The sequence below is a fragment of the Abramis brama genome (assembly GCF_963993115.1).
Source record: "Abramis brama genome assembly, chromosome: 13".
Classification (NCBI taxonomy): domain Eukaryota; kingdom Metazoa; phylum Chordata; class Actinopteri; order Cypriniformes; family Leuciscidae; genus Abramis; species Abramis brama.
Genome location: NC_139975.1, coordinates 4,889,347 through 4,913,654, shown reverse-complemented (window position 1 = coordinate 4,913,654; position 24,308 = coordinate 4,889,347). Strand labels below are relative to the sequence as shown.

The following is a 24,308-nucleotide window of genomic DNA, read 5'->3' as shown; positions in this document are numbered from 1 at the left end:
TGTTTATTACTATTCTTCTTGTTTTACACCTTTTCTATTTCACCCCATCAATAAAACCTTTTTAACTTTCAATTTTCCTTTTCTCATCTTCTTCCATCTTGATCATATTGTGCTTTAAAAATGCAAATAAGCACAGTTTACACACCATTCTCATTACTGTAATGCAAACCAAAATATTCATTAAACTCAAAAGTAGTTTCTTTATTTACAATAAAGAAAACTTTTGAGGAAATGTGCTTAACTGTGAAAATGAACTGAGATGTTCCTAAAATTACACTTCATCTGTTTGAATGCTAATATTTCTGTAAAAACACCCGTTTAATAAATGCGTGGCAGGTTTATGAGGCATCATTCTACCTCTGACCAACATACTTCATGCGGTCTGGAGATTTGTTACTTTCTGCAAACATATTTCATGACTTTCTGCCAGATTTGTCCATGTTTTCAGATGAACCCTTTCACTGACCTCTTTGATCGTGTTGCCATTGCTTTTCTCTAAAGCACTTGTAGTGTCCTACTTTTATTCTTTTTTAGCTTTGACCCTCCTGATCGGTATAATCAGACAGTGTTTCAATCAAACTGAAGTCATCTGTGCTAATCTCAGAACCGCGATGCTGGGTGGTTGCTAGGTAGTCGCTTTCCTAGTCAGAAGAGTCAATAATTAACTATTGTCAAGGTTTCTAGTCATATGCATCTGCCCTTCTGTTTTGAGTGATAATGTGTGTACAGTTTATACAGAGAGTGGCATGTTACTCCTGCTGAGTGTTTATAAGATATACAAAGAAAACTAGATCTTTACGGAATCAGGTACCTTCCTGTTCAGTGTTTAAAATACAGTGGGGGACGCTTCTCTATTGTGTGGTCAGGATGAATGTCACATAGATGTTTTCCATGTGGTCTATAAGGAAGGATGTCTTGGATAAATCTAGGTTGTTCAATCACAGGATCTTTCAGGTTTGATATACTGATCCAGATGTGGTTCGTGTGTGTGTGTGTGTGTGTGTGCACCAGATGGAAAGCTACAGATTATGGCCAAATGTTTGTGAATTATATTTATAATAAGAATAAGCATTTTTTCTAAATGGGCTAATATAGTTTAGTATCTGTAAGTTGAATGTGTGCATACAGTCCAATGTCTTTGGCTCAGTCAGAATTTAATTATTTTAATGGGGTTTTTTTCACGCTTTAGCATGACTGAATTGATACACACATTTTGCAATAGTGTCTGTAGTGTTGTTTGAGTGTGTGTATGTTTGTACATAGGTGTGTTTCATCCTGCTTTGCCATGTGAGCAGAGCATTAGTTTGTTTACAAATGTCACACAGTCCTTTAGGCGTATTTGGTGTGTGTGTGTGTGTGTGTGTGTGTGTGTGTGTGTTTGGGACCATGACATCTATTGTGTGTTATTTGTATAAATATTCAGTATGTAAATACCATTATTTGAGAGGACACTGCCAACCTTCAACTTTGACTTTGAGTCTTCTCGTTGCAATTATAAACACTGTATCTTGAATTCAAAATGGAATACGGTGAGGTCAGATGGCAACAATGTAACACTACTGTTTGATGTTTATTGTCGATACTGTTTCAGTTTCTATTTTACAAATGGCAGGCGATGTACAGTATACACATGATGAGAAAGACAGGCGCCTCATTACGGAAGATTCGTCTGACATTCCTGCAGGCGGATGTAACCTTCACGCTCGCTCGCCCCACACTCGTTCTGCCCTCGCTGAAAGACCGTTTTGTACACATGAGGATATGCAGGAGTCATTACTGTCTGAAAGGCTCTGACCCTGAATATGAATAATCATTGTTCTGATTAATCTGATGTGCTTGGGTTCATATGTGTACAGAGCGAGGCGAGTCATGGGGTTTTGTTTGAGAGCTTTATGATTGTGTGTTTATGGGTGTGATTGGCTATACTCCGCAAACAAAACTGTTCACAGAAATGCTCTAAACCGAACAAAACTATCATTTTGGGGACGTTTACAAATGTACAAATTAAATTAAATGATTTTTTTCCTAAATATGCTAAATGCTAATGATTCAGGTTTATGCTAGTATGGTTATTAGGTTTTCAGCTGTGTGTTCTGGCTATACTTCACAAACAAAATTGTCTCAGAGTTGTTAAAATCGGACAAAAAAACTCATTTTGAAAATTGTTTTCTCATACAGTTTTGTTTAGTTTAATATAGTTATTATAATTAGCTGTGTATAAAAAAACAATATAAGCCAACACTCAGTCCTCATTTATATAGTTCAGTAAGCTTGTGTGTATTCTCTGCTGTGTGTTCTTATTTCATCTGGCGTTTGTGGTTGTCGCTTTTGATGCAAATGTGTCCTGTGATTGTCTGTGTTTCTGAAATATGGTTGAAAAAATGGATTGCCCTTTGTTTTTTCTCTTGTTGAAATACGTGGCATCATAGAACTAAATGTTCTTTAAATGCCATTTTATGTTTTGGCCATCATTTGACTTTAGTGTCTGTCTTTGTTTAGCTGTGATCCTCTCTGTCTGTCTCCTCTCTTCTCTTTCTGTCTATTTATTCATTTGGTTTTGATCAATTTGGCAGTTTTTCATTTCACTGTCCAATAAGAAAATGCAGATGAAAAAAAAAAATTGTGGAGAGAAAAAGTGGAGAGGCTTTTATCATTGTGTTTTTGAAGTATTATATATACGCAGTTTTATTTTGGGGTTTGTGAAATTTTATAGAGATAATGCGCAGTGTGAGTGTTTGCTGTCCTGAGGATGGAATCACAATGGCCTTTCTGTCTTTGACCCAATTAGTCACAGAGCTTGTTTCTCAGTCACTGGAACAATCCTTGACTGTGTGTGAGTGTGTGCGTGTGCGTGTGTGTGTGTGTGTGTGTGTGTATAACCACAACTTATTTAACACCCATCGATTTCAAATGAAACCTCTATAAGTCGTTTGTCAAAGTTGCTTCTGACATTGATTTAGATTTTATTACATAGTGCCAGAAGGAAACATGAGCACGATGAAGTGAAAAGGTCTCTCGCTCTCATGGTTTGGTCACATGGTGTGTCCTCAAGGTCACACACACCGGCAGTCACCACATACAGGATACACACTTACATCATTCCTCTGTCGCCATGGCAACAGCGAGGTCACACAAATACACTCACAAATGTCTTGACTTTTCTTTTTATGTCATTACTCATGTTTTTCCTTTTGTCTCATTACAGCAAAAACCACCCACCGCTGACTGGCGTTTCACCCAGAACCAGAGGCCCGGGCCCAGCGGGTGAGTAACACACGCACACACACACACATACGTTCACTAAGATTTGCATTATGTAAATGCACAATCACCTCTATTCAAAAACATTTGTGTTGAATAAATGGTTAGCACACATTGAGGTGCATATATATGAGTATATAGAGCAGGAGATGACATTTGCATGAGTGTGAGACATATGATGCCTTCATGTGCACCTGGGAAACTCCAATGTCGTGATAACGACCTGAGGTACAATTCAGAAACATAACATGGAAGTAGTATGAATAAAAGAAAGAGCCTTTGTTGTGAACAATAAACACGAACTACACCTGAATTCAAAATGATAAAAATATTAATTTCTATCACTTTTTAATTTTTTTACGTGGGATCAATACTAAACGTGAAGCAAATCATGAAAATTGAATGATTAACACCTTTTGCTACATCCTTTCCCACTGATTTCAATAGATTATATAAATCTGTATTATAGATCAGTGTTTGCACCATGTTTCAAACCAACACGGCCCTTCCAATAATTCCCACTCGTAAAATTCATGCATTCGTAATCACGATAGTTCTGACTCCTTGAAAGACACAATAGGCTGTGCACAATTTTTTGCATGCACGTACTGTGCACAGTGTACATAATGCATATTGTTTAAATAAGACACTTTAGTAACCCTTACCCTACTCCAAAGAGAAGGAGAGAAACAAAAAGAGACTAGCTGTGGTCTGAATCTTAATGTTCTTCTCTTCTTAACAAAATGGCTGCTGTTATTCAGGCACTTACCCCTCCACCCCCAATGCCTCAATCTGACAAGAGACAGAGAGAGAGAGAGAGAGAGAGAGAGAGAGAGAGAGAGAGAGAGGGGCCAGAAAGAGTAAAAGAGGGGGACAGTGAGGTTTATTGCCATGCTAATGCCTGCTATAGTCAATGCATTGTGCTGAAACTGATTGGAACCATTAAGATGCCAAAGGGCTTTGATGCTTTGACTATATCAGTGTGATTGACAGCGACTCATCCAATCAGGTGCTCTTTAGGGGGAGGGGCCAGTCACAGGCAGCCAATAAGGTGCTGATTCTCTCGTGTGCCAGTTTTCACAACTCATCGGTTTCCATAACAGATGTTACACAACACATTCCAGCCTGACAGGACCCAGTTTGAAAGAAGCCATTTGGAAGAAATTAAATCTTTTTGTTTAGTTTAAATTGGCAGTGCTACATATATAGCAGCGGACCCAAAGATATGTGCGTTGTTAGCAGGGTTATTATAGTTAACTAAACCTAAAACCATTAAAAAAAACGTTGTCATTGAAGTTACTTACACTGACACAAATTTGTTGTAGGATTTACTTGAAATTGCTAATTTCACAAATAGTTACAGATAGTAAAATGGAAAGTAACACATGGATTTGACATTTTAAGACTGAAATAGTATTTTCCAGTAAAACATACTTAAAAAATAAACACATTTTTACACTGTAGTTGCCAAAGCAACACTTCTCATTTTTATTTAGTTTAACCTGATGTATTCAAATAACTAAAAATAACACTGGAATAAAAATTCATAATAAAAAAACTATATAGGCACGTTTAAAAAAATGACAAAAACACAAAATGAATAAAACTTGAACTTTGTTCACCCAAAAATGGAAATTAATTAAGGCCTTCTGAAGCGAAGCGAAGGGTTTTTGCTGGAAGCCAGTGATTAGAGTTTACATGTGCGCAGGAAGTGTTTTCACAGGATTGTAAATGCAACGCAAATGTTTGTGCATTCACATTTGTTCATTTTTAGCTTTCAGGGGTGGCAGTTGTCATACCCTGGCATTCAGACAAAACGGGAAATAAACAGCTCATGATGCTGCTGTTAGTTCTCTTGCTTGAGTTGGCAATTTGGCACAAATTTAAACAGCCTAACACCATGTCCTAACCAGACGTCATATGATAAGAATTCCAGCAGCGAGACATTTGTCCATACCAGACTCGAGCGAGACGCAACAAAATCAATCAAAAATCACAGCCAATCAGAAGAGAGTGTGGGCGGGCTCTCTCTGTAAGCTTGCATTCGCAACGAAATGGATAAAGTACAATTTCAAATTCCTAAACATGATTAAATATACATACTGAGTGACTGAAATAATCCTTTTTTTTATCACAGAATACATTTGTTTGTTCACCTTGAGTTGACAGTTTGAACACTGTTGTTTCCTTTCATTTATTTTCAAGATCTGAGATGAATTAACCTATCCATTGTATGTCTATAAAGGTCACGAAAAACAAAACTGACTCAATAATACTAACACTTACTATTCTATATCTATTATATAAAACATTCCTTGCTATGTGTGCTGCGCTGGTCTGGCTGAGACTGGTCACGACATTTGCATATTGTTGCCCTATTGTTGATTTGACTGCTTCTATTGCTCTCTTCATTTGTAAGTGGCTTTGGATAAAAGCGAATGCTAAATGATTAAATGTAAATGTAAAACGATATTCAAACTCACATTAAATTATATTTAAATTATATAAAGCACTTAATCTGCATCTGAGATTATCATTGTAATACTTTGTATGTTTAATCCACTATTAACGCCTCAGAATAGAAACTTTGTAAAATAGAAACAACGTGAATTGCCGTTAGTAGGCTACTAAAAAAACATGGAAAAGATCAATTTTCTCGCGTGTTGCGTTTGGTTAGGACACAGTTTCAGAATTTGCATTGATTTCGTATTGTTGTTAAGTCTGTGCATTATGATTGCACGCAGTATCAATAATGTCTAGTAATAATGTCAAAACTGTGATGTGCAGTCAAATGTCCCGGTGTGTATGCTGTTTAATCGAGTGTTCTCATCGATACGCTTGCTGTGCTTTTTTGAGTTTTGACTTGTTTTATAGACCCGATATTCCCAGACAGCAATATAGTGTCGGCCCAGATCCGGCCCACATCTGGTACACGTGGATTCCACATCTGGGCCGACACAGCGGTGACACTATGTTGGTGTCTGGGTTGTTTCTAAATGTGTTATACCCAAAACATCTTCCCGTGCCTCTGATAGTTTATAAAGTTTTAAAATATAGTTTTCTTACAAAAACCCATTGCTTCACTTCAGAAAGCCTTTATTAACCCACTGGAGACGTATGGATTACTCTTATGATTGATGGATGCGCTGTAATGATTGAAGCTTCAAAAACTCGGGCACTATTCACTCACAATTAAAAACTGGGATAAGATCGAATATTATTTAATATAACTCAGATTGCGTTTGACTGAAAGAGGAAAGTCATATGCATCTTAGGATGTCTTCAGGGGAAGTAAATAATGGGATAATTTTCATTTTTGGGTGAACAATTCATTTCAGTTTGGTTGTCCTACACCTCATTTCCCACCAAAACTTCATAGTTAATTTGGATGTTTTTTCCAGTTCCTTCAAGCCCCAGTCCACACATGTCAGATGGACGCCGTCGAGCAGGCTGAGGTATTGAAGTGTAGCTAGTTTCCCTGCTCGCTCCTGTAGGTTTCTCCCTGGATCATCTGAGTCTCGGTGCTGTGTTAGTGTCCAGTAGTGACGCCGGGGCCCTCAGGGGCCGTTCTGCTCATAGAATAGAACGCAGTGTGTAGCGTTGTGCCTTGTGCATTAGTGTGTGATTAGCTTTGTTGCAGTGCATCGGCATCCCATGGTTATGGAGCTGTGAACTGTGACACAACATACGTAATGTCCTTTGTTTTATGTTTTACAAAGGGGTTTTATGAATGGATAGCTGTAGACAATGACATCTTAGACCATCTTTTTGACAATCTGGTCAAGAGGAAGTGATTATCCAACCACAGGATGTGATAATTCTGACCACAGGAAGTGTGATTTCCTGCAAGTGTGATGAGACGCTGATTTTGGAGAAATGAGGCATCTTATCTTCACGCTGGTGAACAGGAATATCTGTGTGTCGATCTGAAGTGTTGTGGCAGGAGTCTATAAGCAGCGATGGTTAAGTGGTTAAAGATCTGAGCTGGTTTCCTAAAGGTCACAGGTTTGATCTCAGACTGTGACCCTCAAACTCTCAGTTGTGATGCTTCTTATGAAGTGAATTCAGATCAGCTCTGGTTCTCATTAGGGTTGTTCACTCTAAAACAACATCACCCTATTTTTCCCCCTCTTCTTGGCACTGTGAGTTTATCCCTTTTGAAATGCTTGGCAAAAACAAGCAAAAAAAGTCTTTCCCTTCTCAAGTCTCTTTCAGCTTTTCATTCTTTCACCCATTCCTTCTGTCACTTTTTCCTTCATATGCTTAAATTCCTTTTTTTTTGTTCTTGAATGGTTTAGATTTATTTATTTTCTTTCTTTCTTTCTTTCTTTCTTTCTTTCTTTCTTTCTTTCTTTCTTTCTTTCTTTCTTTCTTTTCTTTCTTTCTTTCTTTCTTTCTCTGTGTCTTTCTCTCTCTCTTCTTTGAGTCTGTTTTCGTCGCGTCGTGTGGCCGCTCGTGTCTTGTGTGCAGATGTTGTTCTGTGGCGTTGTGGTTAGTTGTCTGGTGTGTGTGTGTGTGTGTGCTGTTAGACTGTTGTACAGCTGCTGGCCACATGTAAGACAGGAAGAGAGACCCCGACTTCCTTTTAAACCCTTTCAGAGACAGATGGCCTTTAGCATTAGCATCTTATCCTCTCTTTGTGCTGAAGATGCTTGTTAGTTATTCAGATTTATTTGTAGCATGTCCATACAGACCGTGAGATAGTGTGATTATCTGAACACACATTGGAGAAATGATCATAAGATCAAATTCTATGCAAATTTTCATAAATGGTACATACGTATTATTAGTTGTGTTTTTTATTGTTTGCACATTTTTCATCATTTTATAAAAAGCGTTATGGTAATTCTCCAAGTTTGGGGTCAGTAAGAATTTTTTTTTTCTTTTGGAAAAAAATTAATACTTTTATTCAGCAAGGATGCATTAAATTGATCAAAAGTGACAGTAAAGACATTTATAATGTTGCAAAATTATGAATCTATTTAAAAAAAAAAAAAAACTGTTCTTTTGAACTTTCTATTTATCAAAGAATCCTGAAAAATAAATTAATTAGTTTGCACAAAAAATATTAAGCAGCAGAACAGTTTTCAACATTGGTAATAATCATAAATGTTTTTTGAGCAGCAAATCATCATATTAGAATGATTTCTGATGGATCATGTGACACTGAAGACTGGAGTAATGATGCTGAATATTCAGCAGGAATAAATTACATTTTACTATATATTCACATAGAAAACAGCTATTTTAAATTGTAATAATATTTCAAATTTTTACTGTATTTTAAATCAAATAAATGCAGCATTGGTGAACATAAAAGACTTCTTTCACAAACATGAAAAATCCTGACTCCACACTTTTAAACGGTCGTGTGTTTCCTGATGTTTGGGAACAGGATGAGGAATCTCCATTATTCCTCTCACACGCAGAGAAGAGAGAACATCCGGACTGTTTTATGAGCGATTTATCCTTTGTTCATGTAGTCGTTACTAATTAAGGAAAGTATTTTAAAGTCATCATTTTAATGTTTAATTAACACATAATGTATTGATTGTGGAGCTTTACTCTTCAAAATAAAACTTGTGTTAGAGGATAATTAAAGGCGATAAATTGAAAGTTACCGACAGTAAAGAAGGTTTGTGTGTAATGAGGTGATTTTAGTGCGATCAGGGCTTTTGTTCACCGTGGATGCAAATTGAACAAGCCTTTGAAGACAAAGTCGCCACACATGGAAATGTTCAGTGGTTGTGCGTGTGTGTGTGTGTGTGTGTGCGTGCGCTGTAGCCGGTCGTTTTCCTTTTCCACTAGAGTTCCAACATGGTGTAGTTAAAAGTAACATGGAGGATTGAGCGTGTGTGTTAAAATGAGGGCACAAAGCGCCTCACACACACCCACACACACACGCTGCAGCTGTTGCTGATAGCAGCACTACAGAACGGCCTCTGTTTTGCTGACTCTTCTTCCTCTTCCTCTTCCTCTCTGCAGGGCTGCCGCCACTCCTGAGGTTGCCATGGGAACAGGACCCTGGCCCAACCCCCCCACTGAGGCCGAGCAGCTCCAGGCGCTGATGGCCGCGGCTAACGGTGAGAATAGATATATATATATATATATATTTGCGAGCATCACTGTGTGTTGGATTGTGCATTTGTAATGTTGAAAACACAGGAGAAACATGCATTCTGAGAGTGTTGACTTCATTGCTGGTGGTCATTTACATTATAATCAGATCAAGTTTTGCATAGATTTGTGTCTGATGGGTGATCATGCTGAATGAACACACACGGAGACAATTCAGCGGCCCGTATCTATATAAACCACATCACAGCAGCACGACGTCATCCTCTCATCTTTCCCTTTCTTTCACTGCCGCTGGGACTGAATGGGAATATATGGAGAGTGACTCATCACACATTTACTTAGTTGCTGTGGTATTTCCACATCATTTAGATGACAGCTGCTGTTACATAAAGATAATTAATAACTCTACAGACTGTAATGCTCACCAAGGCTGCGTTTATTTGATCAAAAATACAGTAAAATTTGTAACATTGTGTTAAAATAAAACAAGTTAAAATAGATGTTTTCTATGTAAAGGTAATTTATTCCTTCACAGTATAGTCTTCAGTGTCACATGACCCTTCAGAACTCATTCTAATATGATGATTTCCTGCACAAGACACATTTATGATTATCAGTGTTGAAAACAGTCTGCTGCTTCATATTTTTGTGGAAACTGTGATGCATTTTTTAAGGATTTTTGATTAATGGAAAGGTCAATGTAACAGTGTTTATTTGAAATATAAACATTTAAAAAAATGTAATGTTGCTTTTGATCAATTTAATGTGTCCTTGCTGAATAAAAGTATTAATTAAAAAATGTACTGATTTTATACCTTTGAACTCATCAGTTAATGAGAATACATAAGTAAAGCACATTAGAACACATTATCGTTCTGTCCAGATTCTAAAGACATTCACACAGACACACGAGATGCGAGTGGAATCATTTTATATTTGTCCTGCAAAGACTCAGAGACAGACATTATCGAGTTGTTCGGTTCCCGTCAGACAGTGTGTCAATGTTTCCACTGTTCTGTCCGGTGTTGTTCTGTTCTGTGATCAGCCAATCGGCTGTTTCCATTAACACTCAGTTTGTTTGCTTTTGTCATTGTTCGTTTTGTAGGTTAAAGTCTCGTAGAATAAGCTTTGTTGGATTTATTTCATTTCAGTTTCTGGTGTTTCATCATGGTTTTAATGCAAAGTGAATGCGCTGACACTACTGGATGAGAACTAAACTTGAACTGTCGATTCAGCTATAAAGCATCTTATCCTCTCTTTGTGCTGAAGATGCTTGCTAGTAATTCAAACTTATTTGTATTATGTCCATACAGACTGAGAGATGGTGTGATTCTCTGAACACACATTGGAAAAATGATCACAAGATCAAATGTAGGACTGTTTCTATGCAACGTTTTATAAACGAGACCCAAGTTTTTTTTAAATGATTGGATTGTGATTTCTCTTCAGTTAATGTTGCTGATGTAGATCAGTGGCATTCGGCAGGTTTCCATCAACACTCAGTTTGTTTGCAACTTTGCATTTGTCATTGTTTTCTAGGTTAACGTCTTTAGAATAAGCTTTGTTGAGTTTAAAAAGGGTTTCTGTTTCATTTCACTCCCTGGCCTTCTAATTAGTTTTTTAATGCACTTTGCATTTGAATGCACTGACACTACTGGATGAACAAAACTTGAACCGAATGATGACACTGTTATATCTGATTCAGCTATAAAGCGGCTCTACAGAATTCATTTCTCTGCAGCATCAACACCGTTATTGAACTAAATTGTGTCAACACTGAACTGACTTGACACTATTATCTTCTGTAGAGCTGCTTTACAGTTTTCTTCATAACGAATGAACTTTGCAGCACTGACACCGTCACTGAACCAGTATTGTAATACAGAAATCCTCTGAAAATGACCTAACAGAAGCTGTCTTTGGTCCGCAGAGGTGAGCGAGGCGACCAACACTCTGGCCCCGGGCACCATGGGTCTGACCACCCGCTACAGCCCTCAGTTCACCCTGCAGCACGTGCCCGATTACAGGCAGAACGTCTACATCCCCGGCAGCACTGCCACCCTGACCTCCAACCAACAGCAGGTCCAGCAGCAGGCCCTGCCTCCAGCACAGGTCCCCGTCCCACAACCAGAGCCGCCCAAGGCCGCCCAGACGCCCGCCAGCAAGAAGAAGTCCACCAAGAAGGAGAAGAAGTAGAGGGCTGACGCACGGTAGACACAAGTTTAGCTGGACGACTCCATCCTGTGCTGGAAATCTCTAACTATTTAGAGAAAAATATGAGGTTAAAAAAACATTGTCAATGTAAAAACCCACTTCTCAGATTTCACACATGCATTATTTTTCTGCTCAAGTACTGTAAAATCATTTGCTTATAATTCTGATCCCTTCGTTTTTCATATTTTCATGCTCACGTTTGCCAAGTTTATGCAACCTTTAAGCGACACTATATTCCTGCGTATATCTAGCCAATGATGTATTTACCACAGTAATACTTTACCGTGATCATGTTAAACTGTCTGGACAGAAAGAGAAAATGTATTATTATAACAATCAAACACGGTGTCCATCGCCGCATTTCATGACGTGCCCAGTAGGATGATGCCGTGCTTGTAAACTGCATCATGATTTTTATTACTTTTGTTATTGTTTACTAAAATACCACTATGGACTTTTTTTTTTTTTTTTATTGATTATTTTCGACGTGTTCATGTAGATCAAGTCAGGTGACTATAGCTGCATGCTGGTTTTTTTGCGCCATAGATAATCTCCACGTCGCCTGACGTCTACACACACTCGTCCGCAACCTTCTCACGGAGGAGGCGAGCAGTTACACCGTCCGCTTTTGTTGTACTTTCAAATAATCGAAGAACGGATTCCCCTGTGTATCACTGAGCCAGAGTTTTAACTGAATGTTTTCCCAGCCATAATGGGAGCGTTGTGAAACCAGTGACCTGTAAGTCCATGAACACACGCAGTGGCATATTGTCCTTAGTATTCAGTATTTCCAGGTTATCCTGAAGTGTTGAAGCTGTTTATCAGTGCTGGTTAGTAATGATACTCGCTATGAGTATCTGCTGTTTCGATGGTGAAGAAACCTCCTCATATTGTGAGTGGCTGACATACGACAGCATTTCCCTGATGCAAAGGCTGATCTTTTTTTATTTGCAACAAGCTCAGTGAACAATTGATTTCAATCTGAATGGATTTAAATTCAATTCTCTCCAAGATGCTGTTTCAGAAGGCAACCTGTGCTCACTGAATGTACACGCAGCACATGTTAATACATACAGTAAAGAGTCTGTTTGGAAAGCTGGTGTTCTAGAAAACACTTATGATAAAAAATATTCCGTCCAAATGCTGATTCCGGTTTACTTTCCCATTGGCATGACTTTCCTTTGTAAATAGAAATCAGCCCTTAAAGCACACACAATAACCCTTTTCAGATAATCAGCTTAAGAGGAATGACTTACTACTGGAATGTCATTTTATTTTTTAGAAAAAAAAGATCAAAAATGTTAAAATGGAGTAAAAAAAACAAAAAAAAACACTTGTCACTCTTTTACCGATGTAGTTCTTTAGTACTATGAAAGCCAACTAACGCACCTGTAAATAAAGAGTTTAACTTTTACTTATGAAAATAAATAGTGACACACTCTTAGTCTAGAAGTTGTGATGTTCTGCATATATTTTTGTGTTCATTTTTCTCTCTTTTCCTGTCACACTTTTCCATGAAAAGACACAAAATGGAGGACGAATAGACCTAAACACCTCTGTTTATTAATTTGGTGATCTCTGTTGTGCTTACATGTGAGAATGCTTCTTAATGTCTATATGAAGAATCTGAATAGATCTATTATCTGTGTGTGCGTGTGTGTCTGCTGATGCTGTAATCCTGCTGTAACATCGCTGATAAGACGCTTTATTCCCGCCTCCTGTGTGCTACTTGCATTTTATATGCTAATATTTATATCGCTGTTTTATTTTGATTTTTTTCTTCTTTTCCTGAACACTGACATTTCAAATAAAAGGTTCTCAAATTATTTGTTTCATTGTTTTGTTTTTACAATATCACAATGTAATAACACAGCTTTAAGTGTGGATCTTACAAAAATCATATTTTATATGTATTTTCTTACATATATTTCACCTAACAATTGTTTTTAAATGCATTGAGAGTTAAGCAGTGTGAATGTATATATGCATACATTCATACACACCTACATATAAACACATATTGACATGTATAAACAAGTATATCATACAAACATTCATATATAATTGGTTGGTCTACATACAAACATTCATATATACACATACATTCATACACAAATATACACTCAAAAATACATGCATGTACATGTTTACATACCTACAGCTACCTATGTACTGTACACACATATATACAGTACATACCAACATATACATACAAGAATGTTTATATGCATATACATGTGCATGTTTGTGTATGCATGTATGTATATATACACATGTATGAATGTATGTAGGTGTGTATATATATATATATATATATATATATATATATATATATACACACACACACACACACACACACAGACATATATACACACACATACACACACATACATATACACACATATATACACACACATATATATATATATATATATATATATATATATACACATACATATATATACACACACACATATATGTATATATGGTAGATATGCGTGCATGAATGTATGTTCATCAACATGAGTTTTCTCACCACCTTTGCAAATGAAATAGTTTCTAATGTTCACAGAATATTATGCAAACTATATTGCCAAAGCATTAAAAAAAAGAATGAAAAATGGAGCAACAGTCTCCTGAGGGTTTGATTTGCCTTTAAAGAACCTCTTGACATTACTTCAATGTACAACTCCAGTTCTGTTTCACTGTTCAGTCTTCAATAAGGTGTATTTTCCACACAGCAAACACGTGTCCAGTTAACTAATCACAAAAAGTGATTTGGCTCTGCATTCTCAGCTCTATTTCAGTCAAACGAAGCTAGATGAAACAATCTTCTCTTTCAGGATCACAGAGACTTTCTGCGGGTTTTCTTTTTCTCTGCTTCCTTTGCCAAAACTGCATCAGTGTTTTAACAGCTGTGTGATTTGACCAGGTTTCAAACAGGTGACCAGAGCTGATGAGGGAGAGGTAGACAGTGGTAGGGGTCAGAGGTCAAAGGCGTTTCGCGAGAGTTGGCCTGATTAGGGTCACGATGAGATTTCAGCCTGAGACAATTAACAGATGGCAATAAAAATCCAGCGGAGACAAAAAGAAAAGTGTGCTTCATTTTCACTGCCTCCAAAATGAAACTCTGGGGAAAAATCACATTGTTTTTGACCACAAAAACAAAACACAAGGAAGCCCATCTGTTCGCCCAATACACATGCATTCATACACACTCACACACACACAGCATCAGCGCTCTTACAAAATAAGTCTTTTCCACTTCAGCTGGCGTTACCATGGAAACCCTTTCCTTTTCCAAGAGAGTCGAATGGAAGGAGTGATTAGAATCCAAAACGGGGGACAGACGAACAAAACACAAATAGACATGTGGAACAGGGAAGATGTGGAGGAAGGACTGGAATATACACGGATCAGGGAAAAAGCACACTTGAAGCTTCTTCTGAGGGGTTATTGGAAATGCAAATCAGAGAAAATCCTCTTTTAACAGTTTTGATTAACAAAAGAGGCTATAATTGTAGATACACTTTATTACTTAAAGTGTAGATACACTTTATTACTTTTCAATTCAGTTCCAATGTGTTTAACTGGCATGACGGCCTCTTTTGAGCCTTCAAATTAAACAGCTTGGTTTTGTTACTCTAAAGTCCACATGTATTAAAATACACTTGTTTCACTTTCTTAATCAATGTACACATGAGTGCAAGTATAAGCTATCATTGATAGGTACATATACTTAAACTGAAAAAAGTTACAAAAAGTCAAAAAGAAAACATTGCTCATAAAAAAAAAAACAGATCTAAAACATCTATTAATATTAAATACAAAATGATGTAGGCTACACATCCTCATAATTCCACTTTGACCACACACAACACACAAAGTAAAATTATTCAAGTGCAAGGGATTGTACGAGTGGATTGTACAATGCAAGTGGATATCAGTTTCTCCAAAGGTTTGGTGCAGGTGTGACGCATTTCTCCAGGCAAAAACCCGGAACAGATTTAGCATTTTAGCACTTCCAGAGTCCATGGGTTTTTTAAATGGACTAAATAATGTCTTTGTGAACAAAAGCTCAAGACACTTTCATGATTTATTCTACAAAAAATATATCATAACCCCACTCATGATTTTTACACCGTTGCCTTGTTTGTTTGTTTTTGGCCATGATTGGGCTAGTTTTGATTAGTAATTGTGCTGGTTTTGTTATGCAGATTTTGTAAAATAATGTCTGTGGTAATTTAACATAATTTAACATAACATAATTTGATGATATTTGAACGTTTTGCTCTAAAACACAAACTGCACACACTCACACCCCAAACATTCTCATCTAGATACTTATTAGAAACATACGTTTTCAGAAATAAACATAACAGCTTTAAAATTAGCGTTTTTGATACGAGTGTGTGTCTACAGCATTGATGTGTTGTAGAAGAAAACGTCCAAGTATCAACAACTTATGTTTACCATTTATTAAACTTAACATTAATTTATAAAAAAAACACATCATCCCTGCAGTGTATGGTCATGCTCAGTCACAAATACAACACAATTACATTTACAAGTGCTTTAATCTCACAAAAACACTTCAGCTGTTTACTGTATTCCTAAAAGATGAATTGCAAATGAGGCCATCATATGAATTGTTTGTATAAAAATAAAGAAAGGAACATATTACTTTAATGTTTATATTTTATAAATACATATTTGATGTGAAAATATTACTCTTCAACTGACATTAAAGTGTACTTTTTTAAAGTGTTGTTTTTAATATCAATAAATTCAATTTAATAAATTGTGAATGTTATACTATGTCTACATTGACCTGTAATGTCAAAAGAGCAAGTCAAATTCCAACTTTTCTGTGATATGAGTGGAAGTCCTGCAGATTAAGCTCTGTGAAAACAACGATATGAACATCACAGAGAGAGAGAGAACACTGAGTTCACTGCGCTGAGACACAGAGAAAGTGACAACGAGAAGTGTGAGTGTGTGAAAGTGCATTAGACACACTTCAGCGCCATGGCGACAGGTGTTGTCAAGGCAATGAAGCAGCTGCTTAGGATATTCTGGGATGTTGCCCTCACACAGTTTCCCAAATGGTTTGCTACAGAATTGTGAGGAATGAAACAAACAACCAAATCACAGAGTTTATGATAATCACACTGACCAATCAATTAAGCTTCAGTCTCACTTTCACATAAACTTTCTCTCTCTCTCTCTCTCTCTCTCTCTCTCTCTCTCTCTATATATATATATATATATATATACACATATTATATATATATATACATATATATATATATATATATATATATATACACACACACACACACACACACACATATAAAATACAAAATTATAAACGCAAAACTTTTGTTTTTGCCCCCATTTTTCATGAGCTGAACTCAAAGATCTAAGACTTTTTCTATGTGCACAAAAGGCCTATTTCTCTGAAATATTGTTCACAAATATCCAATATCCAGCAACTTTGCACAGCCATTGAAGAGGAGTGGACCAACATTCCACAGGCCACAATCAACAACCTTTTTGTTTTCGGTAAATCAATACAGTAAAACTGCACTTTTTAGAGTGGCCTTTTATTGTGGCCAGCCTAAGGCACACCTGTGCAATAATCATGCTGTCTAATCAGCATCTTGATATGCCACACCTGTGAGGTGGATGATTATCTCGGCAAAGGAGAAGTGCTCACTAACACAGATTTAGACAGATTTGTGAACAATATTTGAGAGAAATAGGCCTTTTGTGTACATAGATAAAGTCTTAGAATTTGAGTTCAGCTCATGAAAAATGGGGGCAAAAACAAAAGTGTTTGTTGAGAACTTAAATATCCAACTAAACAACTAATTGCAGCAACATTTTTACAGTATTGACTATGTATGTACATATACAGATACACACACACACACACATATATATATATATACTGTGTATATATATATATATATATATATAAATAAATAAATAAATAAATAAATATATATATATATATATATATATATATATATATACATACATATTTATTTATTTATTTTTTCTGAATAAATGTATTAAGATCATTACAAAAAACCTTATGAACACCAAACTTTTAGTTGGAAAATGAATAAATGAATAAATGTAGTTTTTACTGAAATGACTGATCTTAACTAGGTTTCTGAATTAGCTACTAATGCATACTATGCAAATAATAATAAAAAAATCTACAAATAAACAATTAATTTCAAATTGTTGCACATTTTTACTTTTTACAGATCAGAAACACTCTGATGCCACTAATCATGCAGATATTACACACACAACAGAAAATAATGTGAACTCAACATTACTAATGTCAACAACTCACTCATTACAGCTGATAATACACATCGCTGGACGGGGTTTCACAATTAAAATTGAACCTTGATGACATTCTATCAGGTGAAAGGTCAGGATGTGAATATTCTAGGAAGGACACACAGTCCAAAAACCTCTAGAAATCACAGAGAGGAACAGACGTATTGATGCTGTTGTTGATTTGGAGTTTTCTGCTGTATAAACACACACTGACTTTAATGAGATGATGGTGAGTGTTTATGGTAAAAGCAGATGCAGAAGATGTGTGGGTTTTGTGCTTGTGCTGGTTATTTTGGACTGAGTTAGTGTGTGTGTGTGTGTGTGTGTGTGTGTGTGTTCTTCTCAGATGAACTCTTGACAGTGACTGAACACAGTCCAGAAATACAGCAACAAAAGCTTCCTTTAATAACAGCAGGAAGTCAAACTGCAGAGAAATTCCTTCACCACAGATCCACTGCCCTACTTTACCCACAATCCCTCCCTCCGAGTCCGTCCAGAAAGATTAAACAACTGAGCCAGATGAAAAGAAGCATTTGAGTTCATCCTATTTAAATATTAATAACCCTTGAACTGCTTCCGTTCATTTAATATCACACTCTCGTAATGTTATACGAAGTATATATGTGCATTACGAATCAGACCAAACTTGACCACAAATGCATGCTGGGTAAGTAGTAGCTATGTCATTCTAAACATAACCACAGTCCCTCCCAACTAGGAAGACATTATGAAGGAAAATCTGTATTTAGAACAATGACTCTGAGGAGAAGTGTGGATCATAAGTAAAGAGGGTGTAACAGTGACTCAGTTACATACGTGTTAGGAAGACTCTTGAACTCACACACGACAACGAACAGAGATTCACACTGATCTAAAAAGGTTTTTGTGTGTTTCCGGAGGGGAGATGATGTAATTATTACAGGATTTTCACCCTTAGTCACCAAAAGTCTTGTGCAAAAGTGTGTAATAACTGAATGAAGTTGGTTCATCACACTGTGTGAGTGTTGCAACGGTCCTCTGGGTCTCTCATATCATATCAGATATTGATCAAATCATATTCATGACTCAATCCATCTCTCCAATACACCTAGAACATTTGTTGAAACTAATCTGCTCAAACAACTTGTTGAGAAATCTTTATGTTATGATTATGATAATAAAGTAAAATAAAATAAAAAAAGCTTCATTTGAATTCAACTCAGAAACAAGAAAATTATAAGGAGTCCAAGTCTGTTCAACTGTCTGGGACATGAAACAGAGTTAATTTCATTTGAGAATTCACGAGTTCAAGTCTGAATGTGAATAGAATTCTTTCAGACACTTTTAGAACAGAAGAAACAGTGTGTCTTTATCAGTCAGTTTAACGGTTCCTCACATGACACTTCATGACCTCGAGCGCTTGACCTCTGCTGGAGATGACCTGCAGTCTGACCGCATCATGGACATAAAGAGTCTCACACACACACACACACTGTGGTTCATGGTGGTCAGATCAGCAGACAGACAGAGCCTGAAGGGCAACACACACACACAGGGTTGGGTTTCCATGTTCTATGGGGGAATTTCCAGACAATTTTTTTTTTATACTGTACAAACTGTATATTATCTCCCCTTACACTAACCCGACCCCTAAACAAACCCATCACACAAAACTTTCTGCATTTTTAAATTTTATTCTGTATGATTTATAAGCGGTTTTAATCATGGGGACCAAAAAATGTCCACACACAAGGACAAGGATTCCGGATATTGCCATGTATGTGGGGACATTTTCTCCTCATAATGTAGGGTTTACCAAGACACGCACACACACACACACTCTTGGACAAAAGAGGACATTACATTCAATGTGAAAAGCTGATGCATCTACAATTCAGATTACTCAAAAACAGTTAAATATATGTTAAAATATACTCTACAAGTCACAAGTTTGGGGTCGGTAGGGTTTTTTCTTTTTTTAAACAAGTCTCTTCTGCTCATCAAATTACAACAGTAATATTGTAAAAAATAAATAAATCTGAAAACCTGTTTTCATGTGAATATATAGTAAAATGTGATCCTGTGATCAAAGCTGAATTTTCAGCATCATTACTCCAGTCTTCAGTGTCACATGATCCTTCAGAAATCATTCTAATGATGATTTGATGCTCAGAAAACATTTCTGATTTGTATAAATGTTGAAAGCAGTTGTGCTGCTTCATATTTTTGTAGAAACAGTGATAAAAAAAAAAAAATTCTGGATTCTTTGATGAATAGAAAGTTCTAAAGAACAGCATTTTTAAATATCAATATGTTGTTATTAATATTAAAATAAAAATAACTATTTTCTGTCACTTTAGATCAATGTAATGCACCTTTGCTGAATTAAAGTATTAATTTCTTGTAAAAAAAAAAAAAAAAGAAAGAAAATCAAATAAAATAGACTTTCACTTCAGAAGAGCATTCTCATACATGAACTCAAACTGCATCCCGTAATCCACCATGAGGAACATCAGTCCTATCCTACAGTTATTTCCTGTAGAAAGAAAGAAAGTCAACATTGAGGATAACTAACTAATGAGAGATTCTCTCTTTCTTTCTGAAGGGTCAGTTGATCAGGTCATCTCTCTCTCTCTCGCTCATCATCTCACACAGAACGAGACCGTAATGGAAGGAGAAGATCCGGACCGGATGATCTTTGACATTTTATAATGTAATAATGTACATTAGTCAGAGCAGATGCTGGACATTCACACAAATGAACACAAGGCTGTGAAGGATTATTCATTGTCCTGATTTAAGGTGCAGTGCCATTTACAGATGTTTGGCAAATTTTCAATAGGAACAAAAGATTTCCCGCACAAATGTTGCATCGCTTCAAGTTGCTCACGTTCTGTTGAACAACAGAAGGCTGCAGGAAAATGATTATTTGGGAGCTGTGCTGCTTCACTCTACTGACAGTGAAAATGGACCTTTATTACGGCACAATTTCACTAATGTGACCACATCTTTACGCTTTCTGTCCAGTAGCTTTGATTTTATTGGCTGAACACGGTTTCTCTTCTCATTTTCATTGGTGTCGAGTTAATTGTGCTGTCTATCCTGTAAGTATAATCAGCATCAAGTTATTGTGACATCACTTTAGGCCAGTCTGAGAGAGAAAAACCATCAGACCTTCAGAGAAGCTCAAAGCTCCAGCACACGTTTATATGGCAAGCCACATTAATCCTTAAAACATGCATCTATTTTCATGCTACTAATCCTTATTTATTAGATACTAGTACTTCTAATTCTAATAGTGTCTAGTACTTAATTAAAAATTAAGAAAAATTAGAACTATTATTTATTTTTTAGTACTAGTAACTTTTTAGACCAAAGATATCCTGAACTTAATAGGTACTAGTCATTTTTAAACTAACATTTCTGCTTAGTAAAAATAAGTACTAGTAGCAAAAAAAATAAAAACAAAAAAAATACTATAGTTTTAAGGATTAAATGTTAAAACGGCTTGCCATAGAGTTTGGAAACACTTTCTTCATCAACAACCTGTCTTTTATTTTTATGACATTCTCTCTCTCTCTCTCTCCTCTACTGTGTCTCTTATATCTATCTCCTGTTCTCTTTATGGATAGGCAGACTCAAGAATCAAACACTTGATGTTTTAGCAATATTTTGTGTAAAACATATTAAAAGGAGTTTGAAATTGACTGCAATTTTCTAAGAGAGATGCCAGAACTGCAGAGACTAGGTATTCTATTGTGCATTGTTTAATCCAAATGTACTGCTAAAGTCTAAATGAAGACTGCTGAATTAGACATCCACCCTTCCTTCAGTGTCCAGAAACACACACATACTCTCCCACAATCCCTCTGATACCTGGAGACCACGGTGACACTGAGCCAGCCAATCAGCAGCCTGAGAACTCAGCTCCTGCCTTCTGATTGGCCGGCTGCTCCAGAGCTCATTACAGCATGAGCATCATTGTGTCTTCTGGCCAATTACTCCTGAAGAACACACACAACCAGGTCATGAAGAAAAGCAGACAATTACTCCTGAAGAACACACACAACCAGATCATGAAGAAAAGCAGACAATTACTCCTGAAGAAATCAGATGTTTTATCGTTCTGTCTTTCACTTCACTCTCTATCTTAATATCTAGATCTCGAGATTTTTGTTTTCTGAAGGAAAAGTGAGTGCTATTGGCTCAGTGTTATTTTAGTATTATAATACTATTATAGCATTTATTAATATTTTGAATTAGCTTTTATTTTTGTTCAGTTTTCATTTTAATTTGTTATGCACGTCATTTTAATTTTTTTAGTAACACTTTAAGCTTTCATTTTTAATATTATTTAACTACATTAGTTAAACTATAAGAGCAAACAATATATCTACAGCCTTTATTAATCTTGATAATTCATTTTTACTAAAACATTTTTAACAGTTAATGCACTGTGTACGAACACGAACGAACAACTGTATTTTTATTAACTAACATTAACAAAGGTTAACATTTTCATGTCAACTAATGCATTAATGTTAGCAAAGAAGACAATGTGTTAGCTTTTTTTTTAAAACATTTATATTTAGCTTTCATTTGTTGTCTTAAACTTTTAGTAATTTTAATACTTTAACTTAAATGTTTTTCATATTTAAGATTTTCATATAAAAAAAAATTTCAGCTTTATTTCAATAGACAAAAAAAAATGTTTGAATAGTTTTACTTATTATTAATAACACTTCCGCAAATCCTGCCGATGTGACGCTAGGGTGGAAGAGTGCGGAGAGCCACTGTTTTATGAACTCCCAAAGGGGTCAAAGGTCAGGCTTTCAGAAACCTGCCATAAAGGAGTGACATGAAAACACTCACACACTTTCACTGACAAAGAGTGTTTTAAGATCTTGAGCTCTAAAGATGCAAACCGAGGCTTTAGATGATCAGAGTCAAACTCCACACCAAACACTCAACTATTCACAAAACATCATCATCGCTCATGTTCGATATAATTTGATTATAAATGGATTATTTGAGTACATATAGTTGGCCCAATTTTATTTATGTTTTTTAAAGTCCCATCATATTACCATGTTTTTTTTTTTTTCAAATTTCATTTACTACAAGCGTATCCCCAAAACACACCTTTTGGACATTTTTTTTCATCCAGTTATTAAGAGTTTTGTCTTGCAGGCCAGGGTTGTCACCGTCCTGTGTTGTTACTCGTCCTGGGTTAGTGATTTGAACAAACCCCTGACACTCAGCATTAGCAATAGTAATAGTGATACATGAACAGAACAAACGAGGAGGGTGAAACGCATCCGCAGAAGTCGCTCTGGTTAACAATCTGTGGATGACTTCTCTCTATTCTTAGAGGAATAATCACTGTGGTTACAGGGAATGGAGAGATTCCAAAGTAAACATTCCACCCTTTTCCCAACTCCCTGTCTCATGGAACATCTCTCCCACATACCTCCGAGAACTTCACCGAACACGACAGAAACAGCGAAGCCAATTAACATGTGCCAAACAACTTACAAACAGGACAGTAGACTTTGTGCGACACGCATGTGTTATAGGAGGAATGTAAGTCTACCTCTGTCTGTATATGAGCTGTAACAGAGAAGTGTGTGTGTGTGTGTGTGTGTGTCTGGGATTTGCCGAGAGGAAATTCCAAATCATAGCTGCATTTTTTCCACACTCATGAGACACAAAACCATCGCACAGATGCACACACAGGAATGTCAAATAAATACTGTACCCATCATGCCAAATTACACACACACACACACACGTTCCTTAAATGTTACCACACATTTGTATCAGATTTCATATTCTAAAAGTTCTGTTTTTATGAACATTGCAATCCGTTAACATGTGCTTTAAATGCATTCTGAACAAAACTTTAACATGTGCAGTGCACATTTCTGCCAGAAGAGCTTTATTAGGAAATATTTAGTCTCATCCACTGACCAGTTCATAAGACATGAGACATAAACAAACACACACACGTTTGCATGACGTAAACCGAATGTTAATCCGATTGAGAAGAGTCAGATTCAACGGTTTGCATTCGGATGGAGCTCGGATTGATGGAGGTGTTTACATTATGGCTTTTCAGTCTGATAGAGCCATCAGTTTATATATGGAGTACATATTTTGTCCATTTTTTTTTACAAATACCTGTATGACACTATCCAAAAAGTCCCAAAAGTAACACTTTAAGTAATATATGTATTACCATGTTTTTTGCAGATTTCAGTACAAGCGTAACCCCAAAACACACATTTTGGAAAAAATGTTCACCCAATTATTGACAATTTTGTCTTGCAGGCCAGGGTTGTCACCGTCCTGTGTTTCGCTATTCTTCTGTGGGCCTTTTCAGGAAAATCTGTTCATAAACACACACTAAAACAGAA

The 24,308-nt window shown here is 36.4% G+C and overlaps 1 protein-coding gene across 19 annotated transcripts in view; it reads left to right on the top strand.

Moving 5' to 3' along the window:
* LOC311095149 (protocadherin gamma-A11-like) overlaps window positions 1-13,379 on the top strand; it is a gene marked incomplete at its 5' end in the record, with an annotated part of 169,103 nt that extends 155,724 nt beyond the window's left edge. For all 19 annotated transcript variants that reach the window (XM_084133543.1, XM_084133540.1, XM_084133541.1 and 16 more), the window contains 3 exons: window positions 3,206-3,264; window positions 9,247-9,344; window positions 11,270-13,379. In XM_084133543.1, coding sequence (XP_083989669.1) covers window positions 3,206-3,264; window positions 9,247-9,344; window positions 11,270-11,535 — 423 coding nt within the window. In that variant the 3' untranslated portion in view covers window positions 11,536-13,379. The remainder of the gene's footprint in view (window positions 1-3,205; window positions 3,265-9,246; window positions 9,345-11,269) is intronic.
* Window positions 13,380-24,308: the final 10,929 nt, after the last annotated feature.